General features: G+C 43.7%; 1 protein-coding gene across 4 annotated transcripts in view; it reads right to left on the bottom strand.

Moving 5' to 3' along the window:
- Window positions 1-21,645, bottom strand: part of Dst (dystonin) — a 348,777-nt gene that overhangs the window by 74,279 nt on the left and 252,853 nt on the right. For all 4 annotated transcript variants that reach the window (XM_051204361.1, XM_051204358.1, XM_051204359.1 and 1 more), the window contains 11 exons: window positions 19,249-19,457; window positions 18,131-18,448; window positions 17,575-17,741; window positions 16,000-16,156; window positions 15,080-15,206; window positions 12,702-12,764; window positions 11,737-11,978; window positions 10,476-10,605; window positions 6,566-6,765; window positions 4,690-5,185; window positions 1,663-3,134 (listed from right to left, as the gene is read on the bottom strand). In XM_051204361.1, the coding sequence (XP_051060318.1) occupies window positions 1,663-3,134; window positions 4,690-5,185; window positions 6,566-6,765; window positions 10,476-10,605; window positions 11,737-11,978; window positions 12,702-12,764; window positions 15,080-15,206; window positions 16,000-16,156; window positions 17,575-17,741; window positions 18,131-18,448; window positions 19,249-19,457 (3,581 nt within the window). The remainder of the gene's footprint in view (window positions 1-1,662; window positions 3,135-4,689; window positions 5,186-6,565; window positions 6,766-10,475; window positions 10,606-11,736; window positions 11,979-12,701; window positions 12,765-15,079; window positions 15,207-15,999; window positions 16,157-17,574; window positions 17,742-18,130; window positions 18,449-19,248; window positions 19,458-21,645) is intronic.

The following is a 21,645-nucleotide window of genomic DNA, read 5'->3' as shown; positions in this document are numbered from 1 at the left end:
AACCCAAGGTACATGCCTGCTCCTTGCTGTCATTATTACTTTTGGGGGCTACACACAAACGAACGACATCTATGTCTGTATCTCTTCAGTCCCTAGAATCACAGACTTTCAACACCCTGGACGGGCTGTGCACCCAAAGGCAGTAATAAACTGTGGAATATTCCTTTACACTGTGCGAATATATGTCACTGTGGTTGGTTTAATAAAGAAGCTGGCTGGCCCACAGAATAAGGTCAGGTGGGACAGCCAAACTAAGGATGCTGGGAGGAAAAAGGGCGGAGTTAAGAGTTGCCAGCAGGTGCAGAGAAAAGCAAGATGGACATCTGCCATGAGAAAAGGAACCAAACCATGTACCAAAGCGTAGATAAAAGTATGGGTTAACTTAATTCTAAGACTTAGCTAGTAACAGCCTGGGCTATTGGCTGAGCATTTGTAATTAATGTTAAGCCTCGGTGTGTTTTTTTTGGGAGCTGCTGGTGGGACACATACTTCCGCCAACAATAAACAGCAAACAGTGGTCATAAATATTCCAAGTTATCTTTCAGGGTTCACTCATGTAAGCCCCATTACTAAGGGCTGGCAAAGGGAACAGTAGGTCAGATGTAACAACAACAACACAGAAGTTTGGAAGTCCATTTCATTTTTATCCTTTCCAGGGGGAACCGAACCTGAGCATTGGACATGAGGTCTCTCACATGCTTTACATTGAGAACCCAGCCTATAGTTTTACATATCTTGGTTCTGTTTGGTCTTCCCTTACCCTCTATGTGTTAACTGTGCAAAATTCTTCTACTAGTCTTTGACAGAAAGTAAAACACATCTCATAAACAGAACAGGACCCATGACAACCTCAAAAGGTTTGTGGCACACATACAGCAAATGCTTGATAGTCTGCTGAGGATGCTTGACATACATCCCTGTTTCCAGGAATGAAACTATCTTTGTACTGTGCAATGATAAGATTCCGCTTTCACTGTCATAAGTGGGCCCCAGCCCAAAGGCACTGAAACAGCCAGTGTTTTAATGTAGTGTTCCATTAAGTATCAATGAGGCTATCAAGAGGCAGGATCGACTTTGTCCAATCAAAAACAATTTACTTCTAACTTCATCAGCCACGAGCGGAAGATCTGTATAAAACTAGGGTTGCAACATGAAATATCATACTGTCTTTAAAAAATATAAACTTCTACAAGAAAAAAAGTTCAGAGAAGAAATTAAATTAAGAGGGATGAGAAGACTCATTTAAAAAAAGAGAGAATGGGAAAAGACTATAATTATAAACTATAATTTATCACAAAAGAAAATGCTTGGAGACGAACGTCTGAAGCTTAGTTCAAAATATAGCCCTGGTCACTACAAATGTCAGCAATAAATGGAAACAGAAATGACTCCACTGAGGTTAGGTCAAGGCTTGCCTGGAGCTTATTCAAGTTCTCTTTGACTTAGTGATATCATCTAGGTCTTTGGACTGGGCTGCTATCTCTGAATCTTACAACCATATGTAATGAGTATTCAGGGTTCTGTACTATATGCCAGTCATTCTAGGAGGTCAACGAAAACCTTCCAGCAACAACAACAACAACCCAGAAAGTTCCTTTTTGTACTAGTTAGAAACGTCTTTAATAATGAAAACTTTCAGGAAAAAAACATAGAATTCCCTACCTTAAATATGTCAAGTTGCTGGTTAATTGTCTCTGTTTCTGTCCCGACTGGACCTTGGGACTCTTCGTGCTCTTCGGCCTTGTGGAGGAGGGTCGAGAACTCCTCCAGTTTCCGGTACAACTCTTCAAGCCTCTCAGTGGTGCCTTCCACCTGCTCTTCTCTGGCTTTTGCTCGGTCTAGCAACTTGTTGCACTGTTTGCTCAAGGCTTCTAAGTCCCTTTTGATTCCAACAAGGTCAGGAGAGGTTTCTTCCGTGGCCAGCATCATCTTGCAGGTGTTGTTTGCACTGGCATTGCTTGCTATGAGGGCTTCCAGTTTCTTGAGAAAGTTCTCTATAGATGCCTTTTGCTTTTGCAGTGTCTCTACATCTCTCCCCACGGGAGCCATGCTATCTAGCTCATCGTCAAACTCTGTAAACTGAGAAAACATCTCTCGGATGGTATTCTGGAAGTGTCCAATACCCTGCAGCTTGGTTTCTAGGAAAGAACACTTCCCATCAACTTGCTGGCTTAGTGTTTTATGCTCTTCAGCTAATGTTTCTGCTTGCAACAAGACATCAGAGGTTCCCTTGGAGTCTGCTGTTTCTATCACGAGGTCCTGGGTGAGCCTTTTTGCCAAGTCCACCTGGTGCTTCAGGGTCTGGAGTGATTTCTGTTGAGCCTGCAGCATGGTCAGGTGCTTGCTACTGTAAGCCTGGGGTCCTAGGGACTGAAGGACATCCAACTGTTCTTTCGCACTCAGGAGCTGCCTTTTGGCTTCTTTGGAGACTTCCTGGAAGTCTTTAAACTTCTGGGTCATGTTCTCCAGGGAGACTTTCTTCCTCTGAAGCTGTTTGCTGACCCTGTCTACCTGCTGGATCAATGCCTTATTTTCATCTGTGACCACCTCTTTATCTACCTCACAGACACTGAGCAGGCTATTGGCTGTGTTGTTCAGTGATTCCACCATGCCAACGTGGTGGTCCATTTCCTTCTGCAGGGATTTTAACTCAGCCATGGAATTCTCCGTCTCGGCGGGATCCAAGCAGAACTTCACTTTGTCCAGACTCTGCTGACATCTGTCTATCCACGGCTGCAGAGTTTCCACCTGCTCCCTGTACTTGAGGGCTTTCTCCAGCGAGTCTTTCAAGGCGTCTTCCCTTTCGCTCACCTGTTTTCTAAACCGGTCCCAGTTGGTTTTCATCGTGTTAAGCTGTAACTGTAAGGCTGCCTTCTCTGCCCCCTGCGTTTTTAATAACAGATTTTCGCCTTCCGAGATGGTTTTTTCGTAAATGTTAGACTGCTCGGTGAAAGTTTTGCTGAAGTCTCTCTGAGCTTTAAGTAACGACTCCAAGACATCCAACCTGGCTGAAATTGGGGGGGTGTTTCTTTGTTCTTCCTTCCTTGTGTCAAGCCAAGCCTGGAAATCCCTAGACATCTGCTGAAACTGGTGAGAGCTTGCACAGGCCGACTGAAGGCGCTGGACATGAGTCTCTGAAAGGCAAGCCACAAATACATCACTTTTACACGAAGATCTTAACATTTTCTCTAAAAAGCCAACAAAAATCTCCAAGTGATGGTATGTGATTATCCTCAAGCAAACTTTTAGCAATGACTCAAAGTGAACTTGAGCTGCTGATGGGAGGGGGGAAGAGGGGAGGCAAATAGAGTAGGAGGCAGCTGGGGCAGGCCAGCTGTGAGGGCAAAACAAAAGCCATGGAAATAGGTAAGAATGAAGGTACAGGGTGTAGACACGACACACTAGGCCTGTTCTTAGAAGGTCTTCTCCATGCCAGCATGATAAATGAACAACGGCACAGTTCTGGGTTGTCTTAGTCACCCACGTCTTTCTAAAATTTCATTGAAGACATGTTCCCCCATAAATACATTTGGATTATACATTCCCCCATCCCTAACTCCTTCCAGATCCTCCCCATGTCTGTGCCCACACAGCTTCAAGTTCTTCCTATGCTCTCTAAAATGACAATAGTAACAATAACAATCATCAAAATAAACGAACCAGGAAAAAAGGAGTTCAGTGTGACAAAAAGGTATCAACACGCACACACGCACACAAATCCATGGAGTCTGGCTTTTATAGACCAACTGCACCCGGACACGGGTCCTGCCCTGAAATGTGTTTGATTTACCCGGTAAATTTCAAGGTAGAAAACGTGTCCACTGCAGACAGCTTCTTGGTTAGGGGAGGACTGTGTGTCCACGCTCCCCTCTAAGCACTGGGATTTTGTCTGGTTTGAACCTGTGCAAGTCTCCTGTGTGCTGTCGATAACCCATTTCACGCAAACAACCTTTCCCGCATTTCTCTGACTTTTCTATATTCTTGGGGTTTAAATTATTTGCCAGATACTTTCAGTTCTGAGATCAAGCCAGGACACCAAAACACGCAGATCCTACATATGGGTACTATGCTGTCTCTGTGTGAAAGAAGTCTGAAATGGTTGCTATAATCAAGACAAAAGTTGAACCAATTAAAAACCAAATCAGATACAACTAGAGGCAAGGTCTAGAAGCTAGTGGACTTCTGGAAATGAACAGACCAGGTGAAGCATGCCCTTCTTTGGCAAGACCCTTTATCTACTTCATTGTACCTAGGAAGTGCCAACGAGTTTGTCACAGAATTATTGCTACAGGAGACTGAGGAAAACAGAGAAATCCATACATTTCTCTAGAAAAGCTTTCTGTGACAGAATCATACAAAGTAATAACAGATGAGAAAAAGACACAAGCCTTTCAGAAAACTATTCACCTGCCTTTCTGATGAAATAAGGCAAGGCAACACAGCAAAAATATGTATGTGTTTAGAAGACCAACCCAGAGTTAGAGCATTTGCAGTGTGTGGACTGCATACAGAATGCCTCTCTCTGATCTGTGTAGAACTTCCATCGAACTCTACCCATGCACCTGTGCCCAGGGCAGGCAGGGTCCTTTCCCAGCCACAAATTATCACCAAGAGCTTGGGAACAGCAGTATAGGGTATCAATTTCTGACCGGGAAACTGATATATATATATATACAAAGAGAGACAAACCTGTTTTTTGTTCAATGTCCTTAAATGACTTTATGATGCTCTCCAGTTGCCTACTCAGTTCTGCTTTCAAGTAGCTTTCTTTGACCAGTGCTGACAGGTCCTCACAGAGTACCTGGGCTGTCCTGATCTGCGGGGTTTGCTGCTTGATCTCCTGCTTCAGTTTCTGGGCGGCTTCCAGCTGCTGGTTCACCGCGTCGGGCAGTGTGCCGGTGGTGAGGCTGCTGCCCAGCCTGTCATCCAGTTCCCTCAGGGTACCCGACAGACTCCTCAGGAGGCCCTGATACTGCGTGCTTTTGACAATAGCCTGGTCAATCCAGTCACACCTGTCCCTCAGTTGCCCAGTCAGGCTCTCCCACTTGTGGATCACGGCCACCAATTGCTCATTCACAATCCTGTGTAAAGAAGGGTCTCCCCCAGGTCTGCTCAGGATGCTCCGGCCAGCTGCTGTAAGCTGTTCGTATTGGTGCTTCCGAGTGTCGAATTCTTGAAGCAGAATCTGGGTTAAGCGTAGAAAATAAATGAAGGGTTTGTACAGTTAATTACAGAAAACACAGTTCCCAAACAGACAGATATGGCCCTAATGTCTCTAGCTTGTTTTGAGTTTTGTATTAATGTTTGAGGGCAGCGCCATTATCTGACACTAATTGAAAGAGCCCACAGTGCTTCCCAGTTAACAACTTGTTTAGAGTAAGGGTAAGAAGCATGATGTAAACCGTAGCTCATTCACACTTTCCAGAAACACACGAGAGGAGACGCTGCTGCTTAGTTCACAGCACCAACACCACATTTATCTTGCCTGAATCATCCTTTTTCCTTTGACAGCTTAATACTTCCTAGCATTCTACATTGAAGAAAATGCAGGGGTGGCCGTTTCTTGTGTGCAAGTGCTCTTGGCTCATAGAACTTGTTTTTAATAGAGGATTTACTGACATTTACAATCTTTATATCAAAGTTTTAGAGATAAAATCATACTGCTCAGAATATAGAGGCTCACCATGGCCGTCATTAGTAATGACCCCAAAATGTCTTCTTCGTGCTGTACCTAATCTTTTATTTTAGATTTTTATCTATTTTTACGCTTATATATCTATTCTTTTCAGACTGCTAAGACGGCAAGCACATATTTCTCCAGAAATTTCCTTGTTATCTTTCCTTTGTCTTCGTTCTTTTTGTATTATGAACACATATGAACTAGAACACGTAACTAACTCCCGAGACTTGGTGACACATTTGGCTTACAGGAACTCCTCCTCCCCGCTCCGAGGCTCACACCTCCAGGCACACAACTGGAAGCAGACAGACTTTGTGCTCGTCCGTCTGACATAAACATCGTGGATTCTTTCCCTCGAGGGCTTATCTGTGAATGACCAAGACTCATCTAATTTACTTAGGTTCTGAGGTTCCCTCTGCCCCCTCAGTATTCGTCCTTGCCCCCAACTCTGCTCCGTCTTCTGCTCAGGACCTTGCTGCACGAGTTTACAAATTCCCATCAAAACGAACGAGGCCTCAAAGGATAATTTATGAACAAAGCAAAGTCTCTATCAGCATCACCGTTACTTAGGCAATCACGTCCCTCCCTTCAGAGACTCCTGAGGGTTAAGTGGGCCAGTAACAACTGCACAACTACACTATGACCACACAGTGGGCGGAGGATTTGCTCAGGGGGAATCCTGTGGCTTCTCTCTCAGCTGTAGTTGTCTAAGCCTCTTGCTTTGGAAAGCACGTCCCACAGCGGGAAGATGCACACACACACACACACACACACACACACACACACACACACACGCACGCAGGCCACGCTAACGTATTTACACTGAACACGGTGGCCTTGCCAAGTCAAGGGCTGCCCCACAGCTGACACTCAGACAACACTCACCTGCACCTGCTGCCGCTGTGTGCTCAACATGTTTGGGTCGATGGATAAAGGTCCAAGGACACTGACCATCAGTTCTTTCTCCAAAAGCCACTGCTTTAACTGGGCCTCCGTAGTCTGGAACTGGGTCAGGTTACTGGAGGACTCCTCCAGCTTCTGTTGTCTGTCAGCTGTTAACTGGTTGAGCTCTTGCCACTTAGTATCTGAACGGAAAAGGATGGCATTGGCATTTGGCTTTTGTACATTAAATATCACCACTGGGAAACTGTAATCCTGTGGTTCAAATGGTATATAATAGATGCCATTCCTTCCCACCCCCGCCCCCTGACTTGGGTGTTAGGATTTACACCCAGGGCCTTAATACCGGGCAAGTACACTACATCTCCAGTCCTCGTCCACCTCTTATAGCTCTCATTCACATTAGTTCTAACTTAAACGAAGTCAGTGTGTGAAACGTCCCAGGGATAACCCACGAGATTGTGAACTCTGCCATTCTAAGGTGCTGGCCACTATGACACCAATTCTGGAGAAATCAGCCTGACAGCCTCTGCTGAGAGCACACAGACTTCCATAGGGTTGGGCTGGAGGCGATGTGGGGGAACCATCATGGAACCCAAAGCTATAAAAGTCAAAACATGTCCTCTCTACCGGAGCCTTTTCTCTGGAGCCTTGCTTCCCTGTCCTGCTGTCCACAGCAGCTCCCAGGATGCCTGTAGCATTCTCTTAAGGCACTGCCAAGTTATGTGGGCTATGCCCATCGGTTATGATGTATAGGTCCCCTAATGCTCTCTCTCCCAGGTCAAGGCCTGATCATGGCCTCTGTGGTCCTGAGGTTCTCTTTCTAATAATGCTCATTCTAAATGGCAACAGTCTCAGCTTCCTGCTTCACAAACCATCCATGTCTTCTGTGCCATTCTTTGTTATGGCATTATGGGTCTAGTGATGGTATATCAACTTGAGTGTAATAAGTAAAACAAGCTTGAACTTAGTTTAGAAGGTAAAAATATTAAACTTCCTCAAAAACAAGCAGGTCCCTGTGACCTCTCATTCTTTCTAAAAACCCTATACAGTCACTAAAGTGTGTGTGTGTGTGGTGTGTGTGTGTGTGTGTGTGTGTGTGTGTGTTTAATGTGTACTGAATCTAGGGCTTTGTATACTAGGCAAGTTCTCTATTACTAAGCCACACCACAACCATGAATCTTAAAGAGAGAAAGAAAGAAGTTCCTCAAGTATTTCTAGGCAAATGGCTTCCAGACTTGAACATTTACCCTCAAGCATTCTATTAAATTCACTCAGTGTCAGCCAGCTGCTGCAAAGGTACAGTGTGGAATCTCAGCAGCCCCGTGGTGAGACAGTCTAACCTCGTGACTAACCTCAGTCTAACCACTGACTCCTAAGTCGCACTTGGAGAACTGGACAATGAAATGGCAAAGAGAAATCACACAGGGAAAGCCCTCACCACATTCACAGCCATCACAGGGACCATTAGTTATGTTCTTCTAAAAGCTGATGCTAGGTCCTGTTTTATGCCTCTTTCAGAGGCTACCTCCTCTCTTCCTTTACACTGAGATGCAGTAGTTCAGAATGATTAAAAAAAAAAAAAACATGTTTAATTATGTGCCTGTCTATCTTCGTGTGTGGTGGGGGTGGGGGTGGTTTGTGGATGCCAGTACAGTACAGGTGGCCCTCAGAGGCCAGCAGTGCTGGACACCCAGGAGCTGGAGCTGGAGGTCATTGGAGCTGTCCAAGGTAGGTGCTAAGAACGGAACTCAGGTCCTCTGCAATAGCGATATGTACTCAGCCCCACAGTGACTTCTGATGCCCCTGACCTCTCCTGCTAGGCCATCACAGCTCCGAGTACCGTGGCCTACACCATACTTTTCCTAGACCACAGTGCTTCCCAAACCCAGCTGCGACAAACCTCCTGGAGGGACCCGATGCAGTGCGTCTGGAGTGGGGGTTCCACAAGTTCACACTTCTCACTGGTTCCTAGGTGTGTGTGGACGCCAAGAGCACACTGTGAAACCACAGACACAGCCTAGCGCTCCTGTGACTCATATCCCTGCTATTTATTTCTCAGCCTCAAGCCATTTACTTCTCAATTTCCCTCGAAAACTACCGTTTTTACACATATCACTTCCCTACTCGAATCCTTCAATCAGTAACTTCTCATCATTTGCCAGAAACTCAGGGCCTGCCACAACCTGACCCCGGAATGTTCATCTTGTGTTTATACCAGGGTGAATCCTCTAATCTAGCCCTCGTAACCTTCACGCTCTCCCCAAAGCAGTCATGTTCACATGAGCCGGACCTGGGCACCTCCCTGCAACATCTGCTATTCCTCTCTGTCATTCCTAGTCCCACAGGACCTTACCCTCGGCCGGGAAACCTTCGTCCTCTCCTAGCGTCCACAGAGCACACCTGAGGTGAAGCATTAGTTATCAGAGCACTGAGACAGCACTTAAACCAACCAGGCACCCCAGAAACCATAGCTACATGCTGTTTATCTCAGGTTTTTAAAATATGTATTTGTGTGGACACTCAGGTGCATGGACGTGTGGAACCTGAAGGGCCACCCTCGGTACCATTCCTGGGGCTGTGTACCTTTGCTTGTTTTGTGTTTTTCTCTATGAGACAGGCTCTCTCATTGGCCTGGTACTTGCCAGGAACTCCCCAGCACAGGGATTGCAAACTTGTACTATCGTGTTTGGTGCTTTTACATGGGCTCTGGGGACCAAGCTGTCCTTATTCTCACCTGTCAGCAAGCACTTTTATTGACTGAGCTGTATCCACTAGCCCCAAGAGATTTTCTTTCCTTGGTTTTATCACATGGCACAACATACTAAAGGATAAACTTTAATAGAACACAGTGACTTCTATTTAATGGTATCCCTCTGCATGGCAAGTTCTAATCCAATATAATCTGACTAGAGGGACTGTTATCAAAAGAAGAGAGGGTAGAGAGGCATCAAAAGCATCAGGAGGCTTTTGAGGAAGCAGACACTCTTCTCTCCCATGTCTATTCTAATGTCTGACACCACTGTGCTCATGGGAATGGGATATCCAACGAGAGCCACTGACTTAGGGAACCACGGGGCTCTGATATCCCAAGGAGAGCCACTGACTTAGGGAACCACGGGGATCTGATATCCCAAGGAGAGTCACTGACTTAGGGAACCATGAAGCAGAGGGAGTCGGCTCCTGTCTACCTCTGAACATTAAGAACACTTTGTTTCTAAGCTCATGATGCCTAACGCTGAAGAGGAGGTTTGAAATAAACCCAATGGAGTCGCTGAAAGTCAAGGCATCCCAAGAATGACCAATGGCATACACTTCACACTGCACACACTATGGCTCCTAGCTAGACACACCTTAACTTGCCGAAACTTCTAAACAACAGACGGAAGTAAGAAAACTTCCTTTCTTAGACTTCTTAGCTCACACAAACTGAAAAGTCCTTTGAAGAAAATTCTGCCTACGAGCAGTTACAGACAGGACGGGAGGGGAAGGAGGGTTACCCAGTGTCCGTTCAACAGTGGCTTGAAAGAAAGAAGAGCTAAGAAGACAGGGCTGGGGGAGTCCCAGTGTCACAAAGGAGAAGGGACTCTGCCTTTTCCAGGTGAATGAATGACAGGAGACAAAACAAAGGACGGTAGCTATGAGCACAAAGCCAATAAAAAGAAAATACGGGCCGATGAACATGTTAGTCAGCGTAGAGCATTTTCTTATCAATCCACCTTTTCCAAAAGGACAGCTGGATGCCAATTCTCAGAACAATGCCTTGAAAGTCACAACTTTAAATAATCAAAAAGACACTCTGAGACATTTGATTACCCAGAAGCAAACGAGACTACTGGGAGGTCTCTGAAAAGCATCCTGATGTCTGCGAGCTGAGGCACAACGACAAACTCACCCATCTCGGTCAGCATCTGTTTCCAGGTGGAGGCCTCGGGAGCCTCTGGGCTCTCCTTCAACAGCTCTGTCAGTTTGTCCTTCAGCTCTTGCACTTTGTTTACATTTTGCTTCAGTTCGGCCTCAAACGACTAACAAAAAAAAAAAAAAAAAAAAAAAAAGCAATAATCTGCATGAAAGTACATCGAAGAAGCACAATTATGCTACAGCGTGCCCCCCCCCCATGAGCCAGAGAGGAAAAACCCCCTAAATTAAATGCTGGAGTGGGTGAGGAGCTGGATTATGCAGCCGATAATTCTCATTTTTTTTTTTTTTTTGGTCTTCGCCCACCTTCAACTGCGAGATACAGAAATCCCACAGGGGGATTCTCTAACGGTGGAGGGAATGACCAACTGCTACTCAAGAGAATTTTGTGCTTCCAAACTCCTACAGGGAAATGCAGGATGCTCTCAGAGAACATAGGCAAATCAGCCTTTGTGATGGCCTCCAGAATTTGAGACTCTACTTGGGAATAAACACGTGGTAGAAGTCAAATACAGGCTGATAATTTGCCTACCTTACCATCGCTTTCCCAGTTTTGACAGTTTTAAAGAAGAGGACAGTGTTAGCTACCCCATTTTATAGCAGACAAAACAGACCCTTAATACATTTAGCCCTTCACTGAATCTTCCCCAAAAGTTAACTAGTTAATATCCCAGATTTAAGTGATTTAACAGTGGCAAAGTTACTTATACCCAATAGTTCAGTTCTATTTATAATGTCAGGGGATAGGGGAAATGACTATTAATTGCCCTAATCTACAGAAAGAGATTTTTAAAATTCTCAAGTTATTTGTGGAAGGGTCTAGGTAGAAAACAGAACAGAGCTCACGACCACCAGGGTTGCTTCTGAATTTCAGTCCATTCTCTCTGATGTCTTCATTCTATGTACCCAGTGTAAGTGTTAGAGCTCTGAAGGGGAAGTTCTCCCTGTAGTTGGAAACTCAGGGGCATCTGCTCTGAGGGAGCTGAGCAGGGCTGTATAACACTTCCGGTGGGGTGCCATTCCCTTCAGAGCTGTAGCTCATCCCTGGCTTGCTTAGGATTTTTAAAAGATTTCTTAGGGGCAGATCTTTCCAAGGTGGAGGTTTTCAGGGTGGGGATTGATTGTTTTTCTGTGCTCTGGAATTGGTTGTCTTTTAATTCCTGAATTGGTTAGGGGCAATGTGTGTTTTTCTGGCTCTGGTCTCCGGGCCGGAGATTTCTTCCACTGGTGTGTTTTACCTTATTCTGCTCAACTTGCATCTTCACAGACTCGGTGTCTGTAGGTGTCGGTGTCTGGTGCCATTTGCTTGCAGTTTTGTTCATCCTCTGTAACCACTGCATCATCGCACTTGATTCTTCCTGAGCCTTTTGCAGCTTGGAGAGTTTAGTATTCAGTTCAGCTATTTTACCCTTGAGTAAGAGGCCAAGGTCCTCATAACTATGGCTTATGTCAGTCATGTCCTTTCTAATAGATGTTAAACCTATGAGTGGGAAGAAAAGTATACCAATGCATGTTGAGGGCTTTGGGGAACAGTTAATAGAACTAAATTTAGACCACACAGTATTTCTTTCTACTTCGTCATGACTGAGCTACAATAAACCACAGACATTTTTAGGATCAAAAGATCAGGTCATGCTGCTAGTTAATGACAAGTAACTCAGCAACACTGCATAATAGTAAAATGTAAATGGCAGTATAATGGAATAATAAACTTAAACATTAACATATTTCTTGGGTGCCAAATAATAAATAAGATCAAATGCAATTCCAAGTAGAAGTGTATCTTAAATTAACAAGAAGGAAATAAAAACAAGTACCAAAGTGAAACATTAAAGTTTTATTATTTTCAGATGGACAGTGGTTACAGAATATTATATCCATGGAGGCTGTGGCCATTTAAATTCAAGTGTAAGATTTCAATATAACTATTGCCCTCTAAAAGGATCTTCTCTTTCTCTTTCTCTCTCTCTCTCTCTCTTTTAAATTTGTTTTAGATTTTCAAGACAGGGTTTCTCTGTATTGCTTTGGAACCTGTCCTGGAACTTGCTCTGTAGACCAGGCTGGCCTTGAACTCACAGAGATCCTCCTGCCTCTGCCTCCTGAGTGCTGGGATTAAAGGTGTACACCACCAATGCCCGTCTTAAAAGGTTTTCTTAAAAACAGCTAATTCTATTAATTATGGTCAGATAAGGTTACTATTCACCTTTATTTGCCAAGAAATCCTGAGTATTTGTGTCTGTTCCTTCACCATTTAGTATTACTCCACCTGCAAAAACAAACATAATGAAGTAACCTTAGATTGCCCCAGTATTTCTACCTACTAGCTATTGATGACATTAAACAAACATTCATAGAGTGGTTATTTAAGAATATTGGTTTTTTTTCTTACAGCAGTGAGGTGGTGTCTTCCTACTGTTTATAAATTAGTCAAAACTTAATTCCTAAATAATGTAGCAAAGTTTTTTTTTATGCTAAAGGCATCGTGTGACAAAGCTACTGAGGGTTAGAAGGTCCCCAGCATGCATACATTAATCAAAGCGAAGTAACTGGGAAGAAAATGTCTGCTTTACCTAAGGGCTGACAGTCGCCTATGGCAGTTTACACAATGTCATCAGAGGCTTAATGAAGGCAGGATGGTTAAAAAGACAAGAAAAAAAGCTTTTGAAAGTAAAGCTGAAAGAAAAGCCTTTGCTAAGTCCATATATGCTGAAACAGAACTGGGGTGGTAGGACTTCTGAATTTAAACGCCAACTATTAGCTATATGCCTAGGAGAACTAATAAATAAAGCTGATGGGTACCATGGCAGCTAACCTGTAAGAATATTATTGGGACCATAGACAGTTAAGCCACTGCCTATCAAACAGAAACTCCTCAGTGAGTCATAATAGCTATTTGTCTTTTATTATTATAACCATCTGGTACTGGCATGTTTCCATAACCACACTGCTAATAAAATCCAACTTTCTCATGCTAGCATTCATTGGCTGTCTATCGAAGCAGAGATATGCCCATACAAGCACAACCAGCGAAAACATCTAAACATCTGAATATTACATTCTCTCTGTCTCTCTCTCTCTCTCTCTCTCTCTCTCTCTCTCTCTCTCACACACACACACACACACACAGATCACACACAAGGCATCTTATATGAAAGTTGGAAGCATCCTAGAGCCTCCAAATTAATTCTTAAAGGTCAAGAAGGAAACCAAGCAGATTTTATTACAAATAAGGGGGCATGAAGAACTAAGATAACTTAAAGACAACAGAATTCCTCCTCTTTAGAAACATCAACTTGGCATCTCAGGTAATCTGATTAGGGGTGAAAGCAGAGATCACTGCAGCATATATAATGTGGGAATCTCTTTCAAAGGGATTAATAGAGTGAAATAAATGTCTAGTGGAGAAAAGTGCAGCTGGAACACGGCTGTCACTCACAATAGGGACAGCTGGAGGCCTGGTCAGACTAGATAAACCAGAGAGCACTGGAAACACACAAGAGAGATGTGCGACCAGCCTTCCATCTCTTCTTCAACTTAAAAGAAGACAAAAATAAACAAACCCACACCCCAATAAAGTATGCCTTCCCTAAACACTACATTCATACTAAATTAGCTTGGGAATCGACATTTGTTTGCAACTTTGTTCTGTGGCCTAGAAGCGTGGGGCCAGCCGGGACTTAGGCTGAAATGTGGGTGTGCTAGCCAACAGGCTTCAGAGTCAGCTGCTTTGGGAACGATGCATGGAAAAGCAGAGAGAGCAAGGGGGGGGGAGGGAGAGAGACAGACAGAGACAGAGTGAGAGAGACAGAGACAGAGTGAAAGAGAGGAGAGGGAGAGAGACAGAGACAGACAGAGAGACAGAGACAGACACAGAGTGAAGAGAGAGAGAGAAGAGCCCACCCCCTTGCCTCACTTATTCCCCAGGAAACCAAATTCATTTCTTTACTACCTGGAATAATGAGGAAATAAACGAGACAAAGAGAACATCGGTGTCTCCGTGTTATTACAGTAAAAAGCAAACAGTCTGAAACCTGACCAGCCCTCTCCCTCAGTATGGCTTTCCTTCCCTTACATGCCATGTGCTTATGTTTTATATAGTGTATTTAATAAAAAACAAACATGGGAGGGATTAATACCGGTACTGTTCCAAGATGGACTCGTGTGTGTGTGTGTGTGTGTGTGTGTTCATGTTCCTACTTTTGTGGGTGCACACGTGTAGGTGTGTATACATATGTCTGCTTCTACATGGAGAGGTCCATGACAGAGGTGGGGTCAGTGAGCAGACCCAGAGGTCAAGGACTCCTTGAGTCTAGCTGGTCAGCCTGCTCTGAGGATTATCTGACTCTGCCTCCTGAGTGTTGTGATCACAGGAAGGCCACCATGCCCAGTCACGTATAAGACGCCTGTGTGATGCACATCCCCGCCCTCACACCTGCACACAATTTATCCACTGAGCCCTCTCCCCATCTCTCCATGAGAGACTTCAATGTATTTCCGAAGTGACTTTTTATTTAATTAATTAAAAATATACAAAATTCACATGCGAGCTCTAAGTCTTACAGACTGGTCATGAAAACATACCTGATTTGACTGCTGCTATGGCCTTTGCAGGGCTTGTCACTGCACTTATCAGGTTACATAGTGAGACCCCACTGTTGTTTGCTTTATGAATTTCTGGTGCTTTCAAACTCCACTTTTCCTGTAATTTCTTTAAACACAAAAACACATTATCGTTCAGTCTTCCGAGTAGCTTCAAAGTTGTACATTATTATTGAACTTCTTAAGCATATTTCAAAGCAACAATGACTGTGGGCCCAGGTGACTGTTAACACTGTTGGCGGAGGAGAACGGGGCAAGGCCCATTCTGAGTTCTGCCCCCAGCCACAGTAGAAGCCAGGCTGTGTCCTGGTGCTGCGGGAATGTTCCAGAGTAACTGTCAACTGTAAGTCTGTAGGGCTATACCAGGTGCAGCCACATCATTAGGTATGTAACAGGACAATAAAAATAAATAGGGCATACAAAATTCCAACTCATGCTGAGTTTTAACTACCACAATTTCAATGATGTTGTAAAGGTACGTGATTTCACTCTAAGAATATATGACACAATTAGCTGTAACTTCTATGACTAAAGTCAGACAACAAAATATGTATATACTATTTATGCAAGAGATTCAAATAACTTGTCTTCCAACACTGGTTGCCAGGCACATGAAGACAGGGGTCTCTCTCTTATTATGGAAACAAAGTTGGCATTTGATGAAGAGGAAAACTTCAATATTAGCTAATGGCTAACAAACACTTTTTTTTTTTTTTTTTAATAAATCAAATTAACCAAGAGACTGTGCCCTGCCTTGAAAAGTTCAGCTAGTCCCATTACTGATTCCCACATATCCTCTAGGGCATTTGTGGGAGCAGCTTGCATGACTTCATGGCTGAAGGACCTTACACTCCATTGCTAAGGCAAGCAAGCAAAAGTTACTATTAGGTCTAATGAGCCACCTTGGTTTCTTCCAGAAGTTTTCCCAAGTCCTCCGCACCCAAAGAAGGCTTCACGACAGGAACTTGCTTTGCTGTTTCTTTTATCCAGGACTTCAGTGACTGAACAAGGACCTGGAAAGCACTCAGCTGCTCCTGGCAAGAACTGATAGCATCTTTTCTAGTGAACAAAGGCAAACCAGAAGTTAGGCTGCAGAATCAAATTCTTCAAAAGGCCAGTTCCTAACCAATGGCCATTATTCCCAAGTTTATTAACCAATGGTCATTATGCTCGACTTTATCATCTTCCTTTGATGCACAGAACATCTCAGACTCTGCTCATGGGACCAATGACTTCAGGTGAGTAACTATCATTGATTCTTTAAGCAAAGCTATAGTCAAAGAGAAAAAAAAAATCTAACCCACACAGAAAAATACTCTAGCAACCAACATGGATACGCTGTTGACCCGAGGAGACCATAGGTCATGTTAGTGGATGACTTAACCCTGGAGTGATGACACCTCTCTCTACCTCTCCAAAGAGATGTAACTCAGTGATGGGAATTTTAACAGGTGCTTCTTCACCCCAAAGCACAGGTAGTTCCATTGTAAACTCTACGGGTCTTTCTTTATGCCAAGCACATGACCTATGAGCACCGTCACACTTGACACATGGATGAGTCCTGTGCACACGTGACTCTGGATGCTGGAGATGAAGATGTAGTACAATTGGATTGATTACTGATGACTACACAGCTTTAATGTTTTAATGGTCTAGATATTACCTAAGTTTAAAAACTGGAACAGTTAACCTAGATTGTGTATGAAAGCCAAGAATATTTCTTCTGTGAGAAGTTTCAGAAACAGAACATCGAAGTTTTAGGTAGAGAATTCTGAGGAAATATAACCAGATGAGCAAGAAATGACCATTCTAAAACATCTTTTGGGGGGCTCTTCCATATAAACATCATAAAAATCAGTGCGTGTTCTAATAACGAGACAGGAAATGGAAAGATGCAGCCGCCAGGGCTCATTCCTGCATAGACTCACAGGTCAAACTGGGCCTCTGCCTTGTTCGTCATGGATTTGTGGCCCACTCACTCATTAGAAAAGTAAGCTGGTACATTAAAAGGGCTATAAAGAACATACTGAAACTATCCATAACTTCCGAACTGAGTCCCCAAAGCAAAAACCGCTGCCTTTCTGGGTTATTTATGTTTCTGCAGACAGAAAGGCAATATTCGCCAAAGGAAGCGTAGGCCCCAGTGAGCCGAACCATTTCAGGAACATGCCATCAGCACCACTGTGCTAACACAGCACCCACTTTTACACAAGCAGTGTTCAGCTTCCCACCTATTTTAGCAAATAGTAACCTGATGTTTTTGCTGTTGTGTTTTGCTTCTTAAGTCCAGATTAGGGCCTCAAACTCTCTGTGATCCTGCCTCAGCCTCCTGCATACATTTAATGCACAAGTACAGCAACTGTCTGAGGCCACACATTTTGGAAACCACCCCAGTCACATACTTAACATAAATGAAAGCAACTTAGCTACTGAGTGCCACCCGGTAGGAGAAAACGCATTTCGAATGAGGTGCTTACTTTTCTTGGATAGTATCCTCCAGTTCCTTGAATTTCTTTGACAAGTTATTTGTTTTTTCAAACACTAGGGCTTTGTCCCCTGGTAAGCCGTGGCTGGATATCTCCTTCAGGAGGCTGTGCAAAGCTTCGAGATCTTTCTTGTGTTCTAAGAATTTAGTAGTGGACTCCTGCAAAGCAATGACATCAGTTAGTGTAAATGTTGCTGGATCGTAGAATTGCACTTCACCAGAGGTGTGTAGAGAAGAGTACCTCTGGCTGGGGTTTCACGGAGGACATCCAGTGCTTAGCACTCCACAGACTATGAATGCCCAGCTAGGACACAGTGAACGGAACACTACAGTTTTGCTTCTCCGTGATTTCGTCATGCACAGTGACACTTGTAACGGCTATGATATGTATGGCCAATGGTTTACTTCTACCATTGAAGGCAAATGCTTCAAGGAGAAATAGTATGAACTATTTCTTAGAATGACAACTGCTAGGTAGACTCGTGTGTGAACTTGTCTTAACCGGTCCACATGCTAGGTGGGCATTGTGGCTACGGAGGAGTACACACCTGCATGTTCTGAGACAGCTCGTGAACGTCTTTTCCTGGCATGTCCGCCTCAGTGAGTGCCTGCCTCTGCGTCTCCAGAAACACCTGGAGCTTTTCTGAGAGTTTTTCAAACTCCTCTACTTTGGCCTTCAGCCCCACCATCTTGGCAAGCTTTTCCTTATGTTTCTGACTCGCTTCGGAAAACCGAGCAGACAGCTCCTTCATTTTCGCTTGCAGTGTGGATGCAGTGGAAGGGTCTGTCGTCTCCATAAATGTCTTCACCTTTTCATTCATGGCATTTACACTGCTCTGACGACCTGCAATGTCCTGTTCCAACATCTGAAACACAGCAATTATTGTATGTGCTTTCTTTCTTTCTTTTTTCCTTCCTTTCCTTTCCTTCCTTCCCCTTTTTTCTTTCCCTTCCTTTTCTTTTTAAAATTTTTTTTGGAGACAGGGTTTCTCTGTGTAACTCTGTAGATCAGGCTGGCCTCACACTCACATAGATCCACCTGCCTCTGCCTCCTGAGTGCTGTGATTTAAGGTGTGCACCACCACCGCCCGGCTGTATGTGCTTTCTAATGATGTCTATAAATAACGCCAAAGGGTTTTGAAAATGACTCTTCAGGGCACCGTAAGCTTGAACAACCTGTGCCTAACAAGGCTAACAGTTGGAAATGAGTGACATGTTTGATTTTTCCTTGGTGAAGCCAATCCCAAAGCCCTTTAAGGGAGTGTGGAGAACAGCTGGCTGGCTGCGTGAAGAACGCAGGGGGTTGTTGCTACTCAGCAACCCCTGGGATCTAAGGCAGCCCAGGGATTAGCCATGCTCTTAATTTTTAAAAGGATTGGCAACAGCAAGATTGATCTGATGAACCCCACGAGCCGCTGGCTGAAGTAATGATAAATGAGATACGATACAGTGTAGGTTGAAACCCTCCCTAATGAATAATGAAACGTACACCTTTCTAAGTTACATCACAAAAATCATTTACACATTTGTTTGTACAAGCACCGCTAGCTACTCGGTGTGTTCAGAAGCATCCCTTTCCCCTGTCTTTAAGCCTACTTATTCCCGAAGATGAATAACTCGTTTTCAACTGCAAGCGGAATTCCTTCCTCTACAAGAGGTCACTCACAATGTCTTTACTGATGAGATCCTGAAGAGCGGCAGAGTTTAAGGGCACTTGACCTTGCTTGACCAGCGAGCTTTCTACACTCCCCATCCAGTCCAGCATCTCATCTAGGCCGTCCTGCACACTCAGTGAGCGGGTCAGTGTGATCTGAAGCTTCTCATTCCGTTCATTCACGGACTTGGACAGGTCATCGTACCTCCCTACAATGTCATCTGTTCCACACAGAGAGGGGACCAGTGAGCACCAAGTTCTGCTTGCTCAGTCCTTTTCAAATGCACTCCTAATTTACAATCAGCTTTACACACACACACACACACACACACACACACACACACACACACACTCAAGTGATGCATTTCCAGTGAATGTCTATAACTTTTTATAAAGACACAAACTGAGTGGGAAATGAAATAGCAAAAAAAGAGTAATTTCCCCTGCCTACCATTTGCATCTGGAAAGATCTTTAGAGGCATAAACATTTGACGTGTGTCAGAGAGATGAAAGCATGGTCTAAACAGTGGGTCACCGCAATCACCCTCATGCATATACGGCTGGTGTATCAGTATTTATTGATAACTATCTGGGGTTGTGTGAGTGACAGTCACAGACAACTCCTCTCCAGAGACAACATTCTGTCACACACACACACACACACACACACACACACACACACACACACACACACACACACACACGTTCAGCTTTTGTCATAATCAGAGAGAGGCTTCAAATACGCAGAAGATGCAAATACATTAAGAAAACAGGGTAACAGTGTAAATCCACTTAAAGCTATGATTGTACTTCTAAAATATAAACAACGGAACTCACAAGTTTAACAGTAGGCAAAAGGCAAAAATGAGTTACCAGGACAACTTATTTCCCGTGATATAAACTTTACTTTCAATTCTAAAGATTTAAGGTGAAAAAAAGAAAGAAAAAGAGAAAAGTACTACCTTCCTGCCTAATTTTCTCTGGAATACAAAATGCTGTATTTTGACATTTGACATTCTACACTGTGGGCCAGTGACCCGTTCAAAGAAAAGGGCTACTAATTGTCTTTCTCTGGAAAATTGTGTGTTTTTTTTTTTTAAATCATGATTTTAGAAACTCATTTATTATACAAAAAAAGCATTTCCGTTCCTTCTGAATGTTTTAGAAGACCACAATGTAGGACACAGCATGAGAAGCTGTGGTCTAAACAGCTCTACAGGTGAGTTCCCTTACATGGCCTGTGGCGCATGATTAAACAGCAAAATAATTTCTTCTAAGCTGTAGTAATGCTACAGCATGCGAACACAGGTTAACAAATTGTCACTGAATTTGAGAGTTTACATGACGAGACACAACCAGGGCCCTGTTGCTAAGATACAATGAACCTGAAGAGAATGCGTATAGAGAGAAGGACTGCATTTAATAAGCATCAGGATGCTACCAGCAGAGGACTCAAGTGCCAAATTCAAGGATGACCCCCAACTAAGAGTCCCGAGAGGAGTCACTTAAAATGTCCTCGCTTGTGATCCGCAGTGGAGCTGTTCTCAGGGGACAGTGCTTACGCAGTTTAGTCATGACTTGTGACTTCCCATGCTAAATCAATGAGCTGCTTTCAAAAATTTAATACATTGTGGGTGCCAGCCACTGTTAGCTATGGACTGCATGTCTGTGACCCTTGACATCCCCTCCCCCGTCCCCGCCAACCCCTCCCCCCCACGTATGTAGGTCTAAGGCATAAAATGGTGGTATCTGGAGATGAGGACTTTGGATCCCACATGTGTGTACGTATATTATTTGATCAGTTCCTTGCATAAAATTTTAATGCAGTGTAATTCCTAAGCAATAAAAAGTATTAGAAAAATCTTTGTTGTGGTGTTTGTCTCTCAGCCCCAGTAACACAGTGTTTTAAGTTGTTTAGCAAATCATTCATGAGTTCAAGGGGAGCCTGGGATCCACAGCAAGCCCTTGTTATTTGTTACTCCTGTTTTAATCAATGAAGAGCCCAAAATATATATATTTTAAAAGCTACTGTTTTTCTTAGAAATTAAAAAAAAGAACTTATAGAAATATGTCTGTATTCTAAGTAGTTTCACACATTCCTAGAAAATGATGTCAATAGAAGTTCCAAAGCATTGATGTAATTGATGAAATAATGAACACTTCATACCAGGGAAAGCCAGGCATGGCAGCTCATGCCTGAAGTCTAGCATTCAGGGGGCTAACACAGGAGTACTAGCTTGAGTTCAAGACTAGCTTGGGCTGCACAGTGAGTCTCCAGCCAACCTGGGCTACAGAGCAAGATCTTGTCTTAAAAAGGCAAAAACAAACAAACAAAAAATAAACCATAACAAAAACAAAACAACAAAACCTCACAGATATTCAAAAAGATACGAAAGACATCCAAATGCC

The sequence above is a fragment of the Phodopus roborovskii genome, unplaced genomic scaffold, assembly GCF_943737965.1.
Source record: "Phodopus roborovskii unplaced genomic scaffold, PHOROB, whole genome shotgun sequence".
Classification (NCBI taxonomy): domain Eukaryota; kingdom Metazoa; phylum Chordata; class Mammalia; order Rodentia; family Cricetidae; genus Phodopus; species Phodopus roborovskii.
The sequence above is the reverse complement of the archived record's forward strand: the minus strand, read 5'-3'. Positions and strand labels throughout refer to the sequence as shown.